Source organism: Castor canadensis, chromosome 14 (assembly GCF_047511655.1).
Source record: "Castor canadensis chromosome 14, mCasCan1.hap1v2, whole genome shotgun sequence".
Taxonomy (NCBI): domain Eukaryota; kingdom Metazoa; phylum Chordata; class Mammalia; order Rodentia; family Castoridae; genus Castor; species Castor canadensis.
This window is the reverse complement of record NC_133399.1, coordinates 86,456,338-86,472,569: the sequence shown is the minus strand read 5'-3', so window position 1 is coordinate 86,472,569 and position 16,232 is coordinate 86,456,338. Positions and strand designations below refer to the sequence as shown.

Here is a 16,232-nt window from a genome sequence, read left to right as displayed (position 1 = left end):
CAGTCAGTTACATCTATACGAGCTTTAAAAATGCATGGAAAATTTCCTTAATATTTATTAGCCAGAAGTTGATTATGGTCAATCACAGAGAATAGAAAACCTAACGTCACTATGCACCCTGAAAATATATGAACTTTTGCTGCATCTACATTAAAACTAGACTGTATCCCTATGAATAAAATTTAAAAAGGGTTTTTTTTAAATGCACACCAACCAAAATATAATCAATGGTTGTGGTCTTTGTTCTATCAGATGGCCATGCAAAGGTATCAATAGTGGTTACATCATCAGATTTTTAACTGCAACTAGCTCCAAATACTGTTTGTGGCTCAAACCAAGAATCCTTAGACTGAGCTCAACAACCATGAGAACATGAAATAAATGACAGTTAAAAAGACTAGTTCACAAAGATACTGCAATGTTCTTACCATTATTAACACTCGACTCTGCATTTGAATACTTGTATCAGAAAGATTTTCAAATAATGACAACATTCAGACCAGACATTGCTACAAGTAAGGAACAGACTAAAAGAAAGGGAAAAAATGCCTTCCAAGAAACATTAGCTTTATTGGCAAGTGTCTAAAGAAAACCAGCAAAAATAATTACTTGGTTACAAATAAACACTGGTTTTAGCACAGTACCTTTTTGTGTCTGTCCCTCTTCCATATTCTCTTCCATGGCTACCTTTCTTCAGTAGATTCTGGTACACGGACTTAATCAAAAGCTCAATTAGATGTTGAAACTGGTGATTTTTTTTCCCTGGGAAGCTCCAACAGCAGTGGCTTGGGCAAGTCCTTGGAGCTTAGCTAAGGCTCCCTTGCTCCTCTTGTTTGCTTGGAGACTGGCTGTCAAGTGTAATTTCATTCAAATTACTCTTCCGTGAAGATTATCAATTTTTCTTCTCAAAGCTGCCCATTGTGTGCCACAGTAAGCAGGTATTCAAGCAAATAGCCTGAGAATTTTGGGGGGAAATGTGGTCTGAATTCCAGGAGCAGAGACACTATGATTCATATGCCTTGCTTTGCATTTAAAATGGGGAAAAGAAATTGAAGTTTGTATTGAAACCTAGGCTTTAAATTAGAAACAGGCTGAGCTGTGAACAGATGGAGGGGTGTCCTCCTAACATGAAGCAGACCACCAACCCATAATTCCCCCCTTTGCTGCCAAAGTGGGAAAGCCCAAATTCCCGTCCGTTCTTTATGCTGTAACAGTTGCTTCTCACCCAGTCAGATTCAATGCAAAACTGCGTTTTTCTTTTCTCTCCTCACTGTGTCTAGTTAATTTGATTTAAAGGTGCCAAGAAAGAATGCAATTATACTATCTCAGGGTTTATCTGTAAAAGGTTATTATTAAGAAAGGGCCTGTAAGATCACATCTTTCAGATTTAAAAAGAAATACATGCATGGTTTTCAAAAGAATACGTATAAGCCTTTAAGACTGAGAGATATACATGTTTTAAGTACTGTACTCAGTGCCATATGATTCTTACATGAAAGGGAGAAAACTACTGTGGGGAAAAAGAATCTATTGATGTCTTTGTAACTTATTATTATGATTTTAGCCCACAAAGAAAAAATGCTGATCTCAAATGGGAATTTTATAAAGAGAAATATTTTAGGATCATTATTAGAGAATGAATAGGGTGATAAAAGGAGGAAGGAATGCTAGATAAGGAACAACAGGATAGCAATTTATAATGCGATTCTGCCGTCTGATTGGAATGCAAATCACAATGCTGCAGTCTGGAAATAAATTAGCATTTGTACTTCAACCCGGTGAGTGACAGGACCCAGAGTCTCAATGCTTCACAAAAGACATAGCAAGAAAATAAACAGTATCTTTCAAGGCAGCATAAAGGAAGAATCTTTGCCTGTTTCTTCTCCAAATAATCAAGAATATGGAAACATACAAACATACAGCTGTAACTCCTTCCCTTTAATAAAATGTAATTCACATCCTCATTATCCATAGCATAAGTGACTTGCATTATAGTAAAGATATTACATACATTTTTGCATCATCCTCTAACCATTATCAAAGCAAATATTTAGAGAACAAGGCAATTGTACAACTTCTGCTTTATTTCTCATAAATGAATGTTCAGCCCTCTTCTATAATCATGTGTTACTTCTTTTCTTTTTTAAAAAAAATGAATTTAACCTAAGGGTGACATTTTCTTAAATAACTTAACCTCTATCTCTCTGAATATATTTCAATGTGTCTTCAAGGGGTTTTGAGGGAGTTGCTTGCTCAGGTCACAGATTGAAAGAGAGAAACCGTAAGGGAAATTAAAAGAGCCAAATCATAGCAGTCTCTCTGCTTGTATTCATTCCTAAACTGACATAACCTGGCATTCAGTCAAAACAGAGTAGAACATCACTCCTCAGTTATAGTCTTACTCATTTTAAACCACAGAAACTATTAGTGAAACAAATTATTAATAGTAGTACCAATAGAAATAATATTGCCTTAAATATTCACAATCTGTAAAACATATAAAACACTGAACCCATACAAGACACATGGGGAAAGAATTATTTCCCCCACTATATGCTTGGAAAAAACAGATGTTTAAGGACACACAGTGACAGGGATAGTGAATGACCAAGTAGGTCTTAGACCCCATGTCAATTGATTATCTTGAAACCTGTTTTCCTTTCTATTCTACTCCATTATCTTAAGTGTTCTTCAAAAGGCAGCCCCAGTTCATAGCTTTTTTTTCACCATATATATATATCAAAGAGAGATGGGAGATGTTTAAAATAGTCACTGGGCAAGATGAATAGAAAAGAGTCTATGAGTTCCTTCTGGAAACTACTACAGAATAAAAAATTCATATAATCAACTTTTTGTCTAAAACAGATTTTTCATACATGTTTGTTACTAAAACAGGACAAGAGCAACTTACACCATTTTTTAAAAAGTACTAAAAAAATCACCTGAAATCCGAGCTAATGGACTCTTGCCAAATGGATGAGGAAAAACATGTGCATGCCTATAGTTTCCTTACATCAATCACCTGTCAGTAAGTGAAGATTCATTTTTTCCTTACTGTGCTAAAATATGGGTAAAAATTTATCATTTTAATCATAGACTTCATAAACATTGAAGTCTAATGTTTTTGGTGTTAAGTCCATTCATATTGTTCTGTGATTATGTCCACTATCCATCTCAAGAACATTTGTACTTCACCAAACTGAAGTTTAGTACACATTAAACACTAACTCCCACTTTCTCCTTCTGGACGTTTGATGGCAGTTGAGCTGGTGTTTTTGCTTACTGACTTAGGAACTATTCTTTAAAGTTTTGATCTCTTTTAAAGTAAAATATATTAACTTTCCAAGTATGTAAAAACTAGTAAGAAGAGAAACATAGCTGACCTTATGGCAATATGACTTTATGAATTCTAAATACATTGTATGAATCATGATAAGTGGCAATGATATTTCTACCACATAGCCATTAAAACCTTCAAGTCGAGATGACAATGTGCCTTACCTAATACTCTTTTTATTATACACATTGCAATTTTCCCACTCTACTCTTTCTCATTTATTTAAAACAAACATACGAGTTCAGCAGGCTGTTTAAAACTCTGATCCTAAATGGTAAATAAGATTTTCCTTTCTAATGTCTCCTAAGACATTTATATTTTTGTTACTTTTTCTGTGTAAGCAAGCTAGAGGACATGTTACTCAATCTGAAACCACTATAAGTCTCTCTCATTTTTCTCAGATCACCCCAATTCAGCTTAATTTAGCTCTTTCTTCAACACTTCACCTTATCTTATGAAAAACATACTGTATAAACAAGGAAATATTTACACAAGGAAATAATTACACTACTAGATGATGTGGTCATCTTTTTGAAACAGTATTCAAAGCATAGTCCAGTAAACACAATTACAGATTAAACAACAAATGGTTGTTCCAAATACAACGTCAACTGAGAACATGGAAAAAACAGTGTCAACGGACCCTAAGTCAGGGAACAGAGGACATGATTATATAAACCAGGTACAGCACACAGAACTGTTTAGAAACTGCTTTTTGCTACTAAATGTTTCAACCAGATGCATCATCATCTCATGAATGAAATGTCTTGGTTGGTTTTTTGCTATTTTGCATCTAAGAAAAAAATCCCCATTGACTGATGCTTTGAGGTCTTGGATGAAAACTGAGATCCATAAATTTTTCTTAAAGAGAGCTAAAGCTACCACAATCAGTTAAATGTTTAAAATATATTATAGAATTGCCATGACTTTCCTTAGAATTATTTAATGATTTAAAGTAGTCAGCTCACAGAATGATCACGGTCTTCATGATCACAACTCACTTACATTTTGTTGCCCTCCTCCCCTTGATTCTTAATTACGCAAGTGTTTATGAAAATTCTTACATGCACAGGTCTTGATATAGGGAAAATGGATACTAGCTTAAAAGTTTCTGAGTACATTTTGATACAGCTTAGTATTAAAAGACAGGCCCAAACTGCAGCGCTCTATGACAAGTGCTAACTAATAGCTAATCCTAATACCTGTAGCACAGGATGCTACATGAGCCTAGAGCAAGAATGTCTAACCTAGTAATTTAGTTTTGATGGTTGGGAATGTTTTCTTAGCACTTAGAAGGTTCAGTCTGATCTGACCTGATCAAAACAGATGACCTTTCATCCAAAGGAGGTAAAATTAATCAGAAAAGGGAAAGGTAGCGTGTAGGAGAGAAATAAAAGGTTCTCTGGACTGCTGAAACTGAATACACAAAGACCCATAGGCACAGAAACTCTTCTGAACCTACGTAAATGGACTAACATCTGCCAACATGGATGAAACCCTCTTTTGTTGTTTATTAGGAATCTTATAGCAAAGATATTCAATAGTTGTGTCCTTGGAAATCCAATTCTGAGTCAAACTGTGGGCCTTAGTTTTCTCAGTTATTCAAGAAAGACAGAGATTTAGTCGGTACCCTAGAAAATAGAAGTCTAAAAGGAAGACTGTGGGAAACACTTTATTATTTGTCCCCAAGAAACTATCTTGGTTCAATGTAAAATTTTGTCCTTAATTTAACCTTGTTCCCTTAGACAGCTTTTCTCTCTACTCCATTAACCCTGTATTTACACAGTTAACTAGGCATCTCATCATGACAGGGATAAAGCCTGTTTACAAGAGGTCATTTGTTTCCTACCTTTCTTAGGATTCATTCATAGAATGAATATAGCATAGCAAATCCAGGAGAACATGTTCATATATAACATATGTCATGCTAAGGAGTTGAAGACAGAATAATAAAAAGTTATTTCAAAGACCAAACTGCAAAACAAAAAAGGACCTTGAAAATCTTGTTTGGCATGCTTCCTATTCTATGAGAAGGGTATATTATCATAAACACTGATTATACCAAGGACAGACAGAAAAATTCCCGAATAACACTTTTTAGATCAAATTTACCCTTTTAAAATAGGAAAAATCAGTTATAAGTATTTGTATATTGGTGCAACCAAAAAAGTTGACACAAACTCAAAAACTGGTTTCATATGGTATAGAAAATGTCAAATAAGGGCGTCAAGGAAAAGGCTCTCTAGCTCAATTACTCACTCAACTAGTAGTTATTCAATGATTTCTAAGTATCAAAAGGTAGACGAGGAAGGCAGGAAGGATATGGTTCCTTGCTCTTTAGGAACTAAGAGCATTGCAGGAAGAGAGAGAGAACAAAGTAAAATTGGTGCAATTATACAAGTATACTCAGCAGTTATGACATGTGGGGCACTCTTCTAAAGTCCAAACAAGTATTAGTCTTAACCTTCACTGAAACCTATCAGGTAGTTACTGTAATCCCCAGTTTAATACATGAGAAAATAGGAACAGAAAGGATAAATTCTTTGTATGAAGTAACAGGATGGTGAAGCTAGGGCTCAAAGTTATACAGTCTAACTCCAAAGCCCATACTTTCAGCTTCTTAATATCTACTTACCCTTTAATAAGTAAAAGACCTGAACTCACTTAATATGGAATGAAGTACCTGTCATAAAGTCCTATTCAACATAAATATTTGAATTTATAAAACTAAAACCCACCCCAGATGCTAGAAAGGACACACAAATAAGATTATATATACATATATATACATACGTACATATATATATACATATACATATACATATGTACATATACATGTATATCTTGATGTGGAATTATCGGGTGAAAGACTATGTTATGTGCATATTCAACAATATGAGACACGTCAAAAAAAGCTCTACAAAATTTGCATTTCCATATAAACTATCTGAAGGCTCTTTTTTCTACATCTTTAATAATACTTGATGAATTTTAAAAGATATCAAAAAATCAACTTTAAAATTCATTTGAGTACTACATCTGTTTCAATATGTGCTTCCTTATGTATTCATGAAACTGAGAATACTTCATGCTCATTAGCCATTGGTTTTCCTCTTTTGTAAAGTACTTATTGATATTCTTTGTTCATTTCCCTATACTGCTGTTTGATACTGTTCTAGAGATGATATTTGTAAGTTCTGAATACTAATCCTTTAGCACATAAATGCACTACAAATATGTTTTTACAGTTTGGTGTGTATTTTGCTGTCTTTGTGATGAGGTAGTATATGGAGTTCTTTTTTTTTTTCATATGTGCATACAATGCTTGGGTCATTTCTCCCCCCTGCCCCCACCCTCTCCCTTACCACCCACTCCCCCCTCCCTCTCCCCCACCCCCTCAATACCCGGCAGAAACTATTTTGCCCTTATCTCTAATTTTGTTGAAGAGAGAGTATAAGCAATAATAGGAAGGAACAAGGGTTTTTGCTAGTTGAGATAAGGATAGCTATACAGGGAGTTGACTCACATTAATTTCCTGTGCATGTGTGTTACCTTCTAGGTTAATTCTTTTTTATCTAACCTTTTCTCTAGTTCCTGGTCCCCTTCTCCTATTGGCCTCAGGTGCTTTTAAGGTATCTGCTTTAGTTTGAGGGTAACAAATGCTAACTAATTTTTTAGGTGTCTTACCTATCCTCATATCTCCCTTGTGTGCTCTCGCTTTTATCATGTGCTCAAAGTCCAATCCCCTTGTTGTGTTTGCCCTTGATCTAATGTCCACATATGGAGAACATACGATTTTTGGTCTTTTGGGCCAGGCTAACCTCACTCAGAATGATGTTCTCCAATTCCATCCATTTACCAGAGAATGATAACATTTCGTTCTTCTTCATGGCTGCATAAAATTCCATTGTGCATAGATACCACATTTTCTTGATCCATTCATCAGTGGTGGGACATCTTGGCTGTTTCCATAACTTAGTGAATAGTGCTGCAATAAACATGGGTGTTCAGGTGCCTCTGGAGTAATCTGTGTCACAGTCTTTTGGGTATATCCCCAAGAGTGGTATTGCTGGATCAAATGGTAGATCAATGTTTAGCTTTTTAAGTAGCCTCCAAATTTTTTTCCAGAGTGGTTGTACTAGTTTACATTCCCACCAGCAGTATAAGAGGGTTCCTTTTTCCCTGCATCCTCGCCATAACTCAAAATGGATCAAGGATCTTAATATCAGACCACAAACTCTAAAGTTGATACAGGAAAGAGTAGGAAATACTCTGGAATTAGTAGGTATAGGTAAGAACTTTCTCAATGGAACCCCAGCAGTACAGCAACTAAGAGATAGCATAGATAAATGGGACTTCATAAAACTTAAAAGCTTCTGCTCAACAAAAAAAATGGTCTCTAAACTGAAGAGAACACCCACAGAGTGGGAGAAAATATTTGCCAGCTACACATCAGACAAAGGACTGATAACCAGAATATATAGGGAACTTAAAAAACTAAATTCTCCCAAAACTAATGAACCAATAAAGAAATGGAGTTCTTGATATAACTAACTCTTCTTTGATGGTTTTTATTTCTTACCTATGAAATCTAAGATCGTAAGCATGTTTTTATTATTATATTTGAGGAGTTTTAATATATTGTTTTCATATTTTGATATATGGTTCCCCCATTTTTATAAACAAAAAAATATATAAATTCAAGTTTGGTCCTTTTCCATTATAATCCTTGCAAACAAGTTTTTTAAACAATCAATTTTCTGAAAACTGATTTTCTATGCCACCTAAGGCATATTTTTTTTTGCCACATATATGAGTTTTTTTATTTCTCTAATCTGTTCTGTTGTTTCCTGAATTCATTCCTGTGACAATTTTCTTAATTAGGCTATCTTTAAATTTAGGCTATTTTATAGAAAAGCAATTCCCAAAGTTTTGCTCATTCTTTTTTGATCTTAATCTTGTATTTTATTTTGTCTTAATCTTGGCTCTTTTATCTTCCATATATATTTTAGAATCAACTTAAAAATACTATAGGGATGGGAAACTCACATTTACTGAACTTCTATTAACTTCATAGCTTTATTGAGAATTAGTTAACATTTTTGCAAAATTGAGTTGGCTTCCATAAATTGAGATATATTTCTACTAATTTAGTACTTTGTCATATAATTTAAGAATTTTTTTAAAAATTTTTCTAAGATCATTATATGTTATTTGTTTTTATTCCTAGATATTTTGATTTTTAAAAAAAATATTAAATTTTCCAACTCTTTTGATTAAATGAAAACTTTTTATTTATTCTACAAGAAATAAATTTACTTAATTCTCCTGTAGTCCTAATAATGTTTAGATCTGGACATTTCTGTGCAATCATATCTTTAAATTAAAAAAGATTCTAGCTCTCCAATCTGTATATTTTCATTCAGTATCTCTGTCATCCTGTACATCCTAGGATTGCCAATGCAATGTTTAATTGAGTATTGGTTTTCAAAGGACTTATTCTGTTGTTTCACTATTTCATGTTGCTTGCAGAAGATTTTGGAATGTATGTTATCTTTTTAAATAAATTGACTTCTATCCCACACTGTTGAGAGTCACTTATCATAAAGTGTGCTGAACTTCATCAAAGGTTTTATACATAAAGTGAGATGTTATTTATGCATATATAATCTCCATCAATATGTTTAAAGTAGAGAATTACATCTGTAGGTTTTCTAATATTAAATATGTTTGCTACATTCACACCATAAATTCATTTTGGTCATGGTATGTAACTGCTTTAATTTTGCTTTTATATTTTGAAAGTTCTTCTTTTAATTGGAAACCTCCTTTCCAGTCCAGATTTTTTTTCTAAGCATAAATAGTACTTATTCTGTTGTTGTTATTTTGAGATAGGTCTCACTATATTGTGCATGCCTTGAAGTTTGGAACTCAAACAATCATTCTGTCTCAGCCTCCCAAGTAGATGTACTACAAGTATGCACCACTGTGTCCACCTATTTTTTTTATTCTCCACTTTAGAAAATATTCAGTTATAATTTTTTGGTATATCCTCAAATGGAAATACTATATAGTAGTTAAAAACTACATAGGTCATTCTCATTAAAAAAGAAAAGTTGCAAATAATAAAATGATAGTGTGCAACAAAAAGTACTAGTGGCACACCTTGTTTTAAAATCTACATAAATAAATGAATAGGAATAGGTCTAGACAGGTATACCTAAACATGTTGAGTGATTTTTTTCTATAACATGAGATTAAAATAATTTTTTTCTTTACATGCTTTTTGCTACTGATTAAATGGTTTAATGCAATATTGTTTTAATTATTAGCTTTAGAAAACTAATGATAGTAAAATTGGTTATCACTAACTGTGCACTTACTATGTTCTAGGTATTGAGCTAGCAAATTTTATTAATATCCACAGCATACAAGACAGTTTTGTTTCAAGTGAGAAAATAAAGCTTTCAATGTTTAAGCAATTTTCTCAAGGTTATACAACTGGTGAATGTAGGAATTTGAATTTTGATTTTTCTAATATTAAACTTATACAAACAGGAAAGTCATTCAGTACTTAAATAACATAGTTATAAAAAACTTCATACAAGCATTTCTTCAATTTTGAGTAAAGTCTTAGTGATGCAGTCATGATAATGGACATAAGTTTAAACTTATCTGAATGATGAATGACTTTTGATTTTGTTTCAGTTGAGTAATTTAGAAATTTCAGGTAAATCTTACCTTACATATCACATTGGATATTGCAAATGACAAGCCTGTGTAAATAAGTGAGAGAGAGAAAGAGCAAGAAAGGGAGGGGGCAGACACAATGTTCTACAAAATTTGTAAGGCTTGTCATAAGTTCTGAGTTTTCAAGTAGTGATTTTAAATCTTGCCTGAGATCTTACAGCAGATGCAGATGGTTGGCTGATTACAACACATACTTGCATAGAGAAATGATGGAGAAAAATAAGATTCAAGTCTCTCAGCTTTACCATAAGCATTTTGCTGTTTTTGCTTATACATGAGATTGCAAGTCCTTTTGTGGATGAAAAAGATTTCAGAGGTCATCTTAGGTAACCTAAGAATTCTTATCTCAAAAATGAAAACTGACAGATTGGAACTTCTCTTACTCTTCACCTTGCCCTCTACTCACATATCTGAACTAATGACTAAAAATGCAGGGAGTGTACCGGCTTCTCCCCAAAGACAATGACGATGAGCAGCCATTCCTTTTCTTCAGACAGGACTGTGTAATTTTATGTTCTGTTTCTTTTTAGTGAATTAGATGTTTATCTTAATCCTTTTTGTGTTGCTGTAACAAAATACTCAAGACTGATTATAAAGAAAAGAAGTTTTTTGGGAGTTCACAGTTTTGGAGGGTGAAAAAAATCTGTGCTCTGGAGTCCACTCTGGTGACAGCCTCATTCTGCCTCATAGCAGGGGAGATGGCATCACAAGATGGGAGACAGTGTGGGAGCCTGAAGCACCACGCACAGAAACACCTCAAACTTTGTAACGTGCTTTGTGGTTAATTAATCTCATCCTGAAAAACCTACCCCATTCCCACAATGCATAAACCCCTTGGCAGGTCATGCCCCATGACTTAGGTACTTTCCACTAGTTCCTATCTCTGAAATGTTCCAACATATCTCAATACCATTACATCGGGACAATCCTCCAATATATGAATTTTTGGAGATAAACAATATCCAGACTGAACTGATATTTGGATATACTTGTGGGTTTTATTAGTTTAAGCAAGAAGCCTTCAATTGGTATCTATTCTCCATTAATTAAGTAGAGAACAAAAATGCCCAAATCTGGAATGTGCCAGAAACAGGCAGAAAACATTTTCTACATTTTCCCAAGAAAGTTTAATTGTCAATGAAAGATAGTCTATTTGGATAGGAATTTGGATAGATCATAGCTCTAGGAGGATCAAAGCACTCAAGCTTCAAACAGCACAAATAATTCACATACTAAAAGTTTCTTTGCTCCGTGTACACTGTTAGTTTCAAATGAACCCTGCAGAAAACCACGTGGCTCCACTCTGTGTAGCAGCCACACAATATATCAGTTTATGACAGCTCTCTATGGTTTTCAGTCCTGTGCTGAAGTCACCAATAAACATCCCACTGCAGTTGTCCTAGATAAGATGCAAAGCTGTTTTTAGCACTTAATATTGCAGATATTAAAGTAGACATGATTTATTCCTGACTCCATCCTATGGCCCGAATTCAATACCATTTGTCTACAATTCATATGTGCCAGGTATCATACATTTTTTCATTTTTAATATTTCAGTATGTTTTATATTCATTTCCCTTGCGTGTCATTGAGAGCAGAAATATGCACTTGCTTCTCCCTCACCTTTCATGAAGTGAGACTGAGGCAGACTTACTGCAAAATGCCCAGCTTCCCAGATTAAGCTATTTTTATTCAGTAATAGTGAAGAAATATTTGTGTGGTACTCTTGTTCCTATGCTAAGCACATATTTTATCTCACTGATTTCATTTTCTGCCCTGAAAGTAAGTGCATTTCTATTTTACAGGTGACAAAACAGAGATTCAGAAAAGCAAATGATTTTCCACGTTCCATAGCCATGAAGAGACAAAATTTGCATATAACAGTCTTTCAAAATTTCTTTCCTTACAATATAATAAATGACTTAGTGAATGAAATTAAATAAGTAATTGGCTAAACAATTTCTACAAATATATGATGTGAATAAATATTTAAAAGTTGTCTTTATTTAATGGCCTTAATACTTGTTGCTAAATGAATAGGACTCCAGTATAAATTTTTAAGTATCTTTTAGGCATCTGACACTGTATATCTTCTATATCCCTTAAAGATTCTCTAACACAAATTGAATTTAAATTTAAAATTAATTTAAAATTTAAATACATTTTCTTAGAGGAAAGTATGAAGGTTAAAGTCATATAAGCTGTATTTTGTACATAACATTACTATAGGCTATAAAAATTTTATATTCCATGAAAGTCAAAGTACTATATACAACATATAATCACAGATTTTAAAAGAAATATTAAGTGTCCAAGGGAATTCTGCACAGGGACAGCCTTTCATTCATTAAACCATCAATTACATATTGAGTGCCTACTTTTGTCCAGATATAAATCTGACTTCCATGAAAACATACACTAGCTCTCCTAAGCCTATTCTCTGTATATTTATACTCTAAAGCAAGAATGTAAGAGGCCCAATACGCAAATATGTAAGAAAGACAATATGGCTTTCCAATCTGTTTAATTATGAAAATAAATCAGGGTGAGACACTAAAGAATGTTTAGGGGTCTCTCTTAGCATGTGCTGTTGGCACATTTGACATTATCCACCAACATAATGTCCAAAAATATCAACTTTGAAATGGCCATCAATTGAATTTTAGTATTTATTTAAAAAAGAAGGAAGAAAATAAAAATTTCGGTGATGAGCAGTGCTCATAAATGTGTTTTCTTTTCATATGGGATAACATGTAACTGTTTTGATATGGTACAATATGGCATTTTCAATTTGAACATTTTCAATTCAAGGCATAAAGAGTCCCAAAATTTTAAAGAAACATGGCTTATTGCATTTAGTCTCAAACACTATTTGCCATCTGAAGCATGGAAGACCTTAAAATACTACTTAATGAGTTCATCTTCGTGTATGGGTGAGGTGTGTGTGTGTGTGCGCATGTGTGTGTCTATGAGTGTGCATCAGCATGTGAACCCCATATTAGGGTAAGAATTGAGACCAAGGTCTGTCTGACTTCAAAGCTATCATACTTTCCATTATAAACCACTGCTTTTAAAATATATTTGTCAGGCGGCTACTCAGAATTTCTGAGCCACTAATATAGTAGTTTCAACATTGTGCTGATCTCCAATTACATGCAATAAAGGTGCTAAATATTGGCATATATAAAATATACGGGTGCCAAAAGCAGGTGACAATGAATAGCTTTCTCTGAATGGTTTGCAGAGAAGACAATGCAAAAATGTACAATTTGTGCAGTGAAATTCAAAACATGTTTTGTATGTAAACAAAATTAAGTTTCTCATAGCTCAAAAAAAAACAGCTCACTTACTGAGTCTCTCATTAACGAATTCATGTTACAGCAGGCATGTCCATGTGTATAATATCAGGTAGTACAGTAAAAGGGAGAGATGACTAGTCTTTTGGGGAAAAACAAAGAGTTCTAAGGCCATTTTTTTTTCTTTTTTTTGCGGTACTGAGGCTTGAACTCAAGGTCTACACCTTGAGCCACTCCACTAGCCCTTCTTTTGTGATGTGTTTTTTCGAGATAGGGTCTCACAAACTATTTGTCCTGGCTGTCTTTGAACCATGATCCCCTTGATCTCTGCCTCCTGAGTAGTTAGGATAATTAGGCATGAGCCACTGGCACCCAGCTAATTGTTTTTTTAATCAACAGGAAATCCTTTAGGTACCTTGTATCACTAACTTCTCATATGAGGTTAAGCAAGGGTGGTTTTTTTTTTTCTCCATTTCTCCAAATAAAAGCAAACTTATTAATACTTTCCCCAATGGCTTCATAAGGTAACCACACCAAATGTCAGATACTATGCTATGTGTCAAATATACCATTTTATCCCCCGCAAATCCTCAGGAGGTAGGTATCATTAATTAAAGTCATTTTACAGATAAGGGAAATGAAACTTCATAACAGTAAAATTTCCAGATTATAGAAGATGAAGCAGCTCTTTGAAAAATAGGCAATACAAAAATGATGCAATTATAACCACTGTTAAGTGAAGTATAGAATTTCCATGCAAAATATTATCAACTACATTACTGCTAGAAATGCTAATTGATCATAGCTCATTAGTCCATAAATCAGAAAAATACTACAAAATACTTAATCAGGGCTTCCTTTCTGCCAGCCACAGCTCATTTTTGTCCATACTGTCATGCGTTGGTCTTCTAACTAATCCATGAAGCTTGCAGTATTGTTATTCCCACTTTATGGATGTGGATATATGAGAGCATAAAGGAGTAACTTGCTCTATATAATAGCTAATAAATGGTAGATCTGAAATTAGAATCCAGGAAGTTGGTTTCCTAAGCCTGGGCTATTAATTACAGCACTGAACTATTTCTGTGGAGAAGACTTAAAAGGATGCAGATATATTAGCTATTTATTTATTCAACAGGCTTAGAGTCTAAATGGCTGGATTATTTTTCCATACATACAAGGCTTTTAGCCATCCTCTGAATTCTCTTAGGTAAGAAAGATGTGTTGGAAGGAGCACTCATTGTTCAAATGATGGCATTGGCAGTCCTGTTCTTTCTCAATGACCTCTTTACCATCCGGTTTCTCACTTGTAAGTGAAGAAAAGGAATGCCGATTTAACAGAGATTTGGTGAGGATCAGGTATATTCAGCATAGATCTTGGCACAGACATGATTATCTCTTAAAATATTAGTTTCCTTCTTTCTCTGGCCTCAAATGTGGTGTCAGTTCAAATATTTCTCTTTCCCCTAACCCACTTAGGAAAAGAGAAGAGAGAGGCCTCAGGTCATGAAATGTTAGGTTTTTAAATCAACTGTATATTTTCCTGACTCATAAAGTAATATGCTTTTGTTAAAATAATTTTATCCAGAGTTTCCATAAATAGGATTGTTTTCTCCCTAAACCAGTGTACATTGATTTTCTTAGGGTTCAGTATATTTGATTTGATAGACTGGTAAAGTGATGTGTTTTAGCAATGCCTGGGTCAATTCTGTACTTCCTCATGTCATAGGTCTCCCTAAACAAATTGATCACACACAGAATTGTCCTGCAGTGTTAGTAGGCAGGATGGGGAACATATCTGCAGCTTATTAGCAAACCACATTGAAATATCAGAGTCTATGATTTTTTTCATATTGAAAATTGTGCCCAAGACTCAGTAAGGACATATTTTAGCATGTCATGGTCTTGAACTTTGGAAGTTTCTGTGACCTTATTTTGAAAGATCATTTTAATTGTTCTTGAAGTAGAAAAAGGGTAGGTAGATAACATTCTCATTATATTGTTTCAAGACAACTGCTTTTCTTTACTGAAGAATTCTGCTATTTATAAATGAAATATCTGTAAGGGAGTTTTTTGTATTTCAAAAGGTCTTTAATCTCATTTTAATTAGAGTTAATGAAATGTTTAATTGCTACCAAAACTTTGTACATTTTTGTGTTGTTATATTTCTAAATCCCAAATTTGTGGGTGAGACTTTGAAGTCATAAGCTAAAACCAGTAACTAATGCAGTAATGATAAAAAGAATAAAACTCATAGAGCTTACAAATCACCAGCATGAATTAGGAATTTTCAGAAAGTACTTTAAATTGTTCACGAGTCAATATTTTCAAGGTAACTTTCAATTACAGATCCTCTTGACTTACAATGGGGTAATGTCTCAGTTGTCATCATCAAAATTTAAGTTAAAACATAACAGTTCAAAAAATCACTGAAGACATATGATAGCTTAGCAACTCAGTATACTGAAGCATAACAGTTATGTCTCTTCATGATAGCATGACTAGCGAGCTCTCTGTCACTGCCCACCATCAACAGACAGAGCATCTTACCACATATCAGGAAAAGATCAAAATTTGAAATTCAAAGTACAGTTTCTACAAAATGTTTATCACCTTTGCATCACCATGAAATTAAAAGAATCATAAATGGAACCATCCTAAATTGAGGCAGGCCATCTGCACATTAAACTTTATCTTTTAATGATGCAATAGGTGGTTGGCATAAATGGAATGTAAAAGTATAGTTTTTGTTTAACATCAGCATTAGAAACATTACTGCAAATGTAAAAGAAAGTAACAAAAAAATTAAAGTTTTTATGTATATAAAATGAATAGATCAGGCACACCTG

At 33.8% G+C, this 16,232-nt stretch overlaps 1 protein-coding gene across 2 annotated transcripts in view; it reads right to left on the bottom strand.

Moving 5' to 3' along the window:
• Positions 1-16,232, bottom strand: part of Gpm6a (glycoprotein M6A) — a 304,616-nt gene that overhangs the window by 138,297 nt on the left and 150,087 nt on the right. Inside the window, exon 1 of one of the 2 annotated variants that reach the window (XM_020187206.2) lies at positions 645-1,241. The exons of the other annotated variant lie outside the window; for it this stretch is intronic. Coding sequence (XP_020042795.1) covers positions 645-681 — 37 coding nt within the window. The 5' untranslated portion in view covers positions 682-1,241. Of the gene's footprint in view, positions 1-644; positions 1,242-16,232 lie in introns of those variants that run through there. 2 annotated transcript variants of the gene reach the window in all.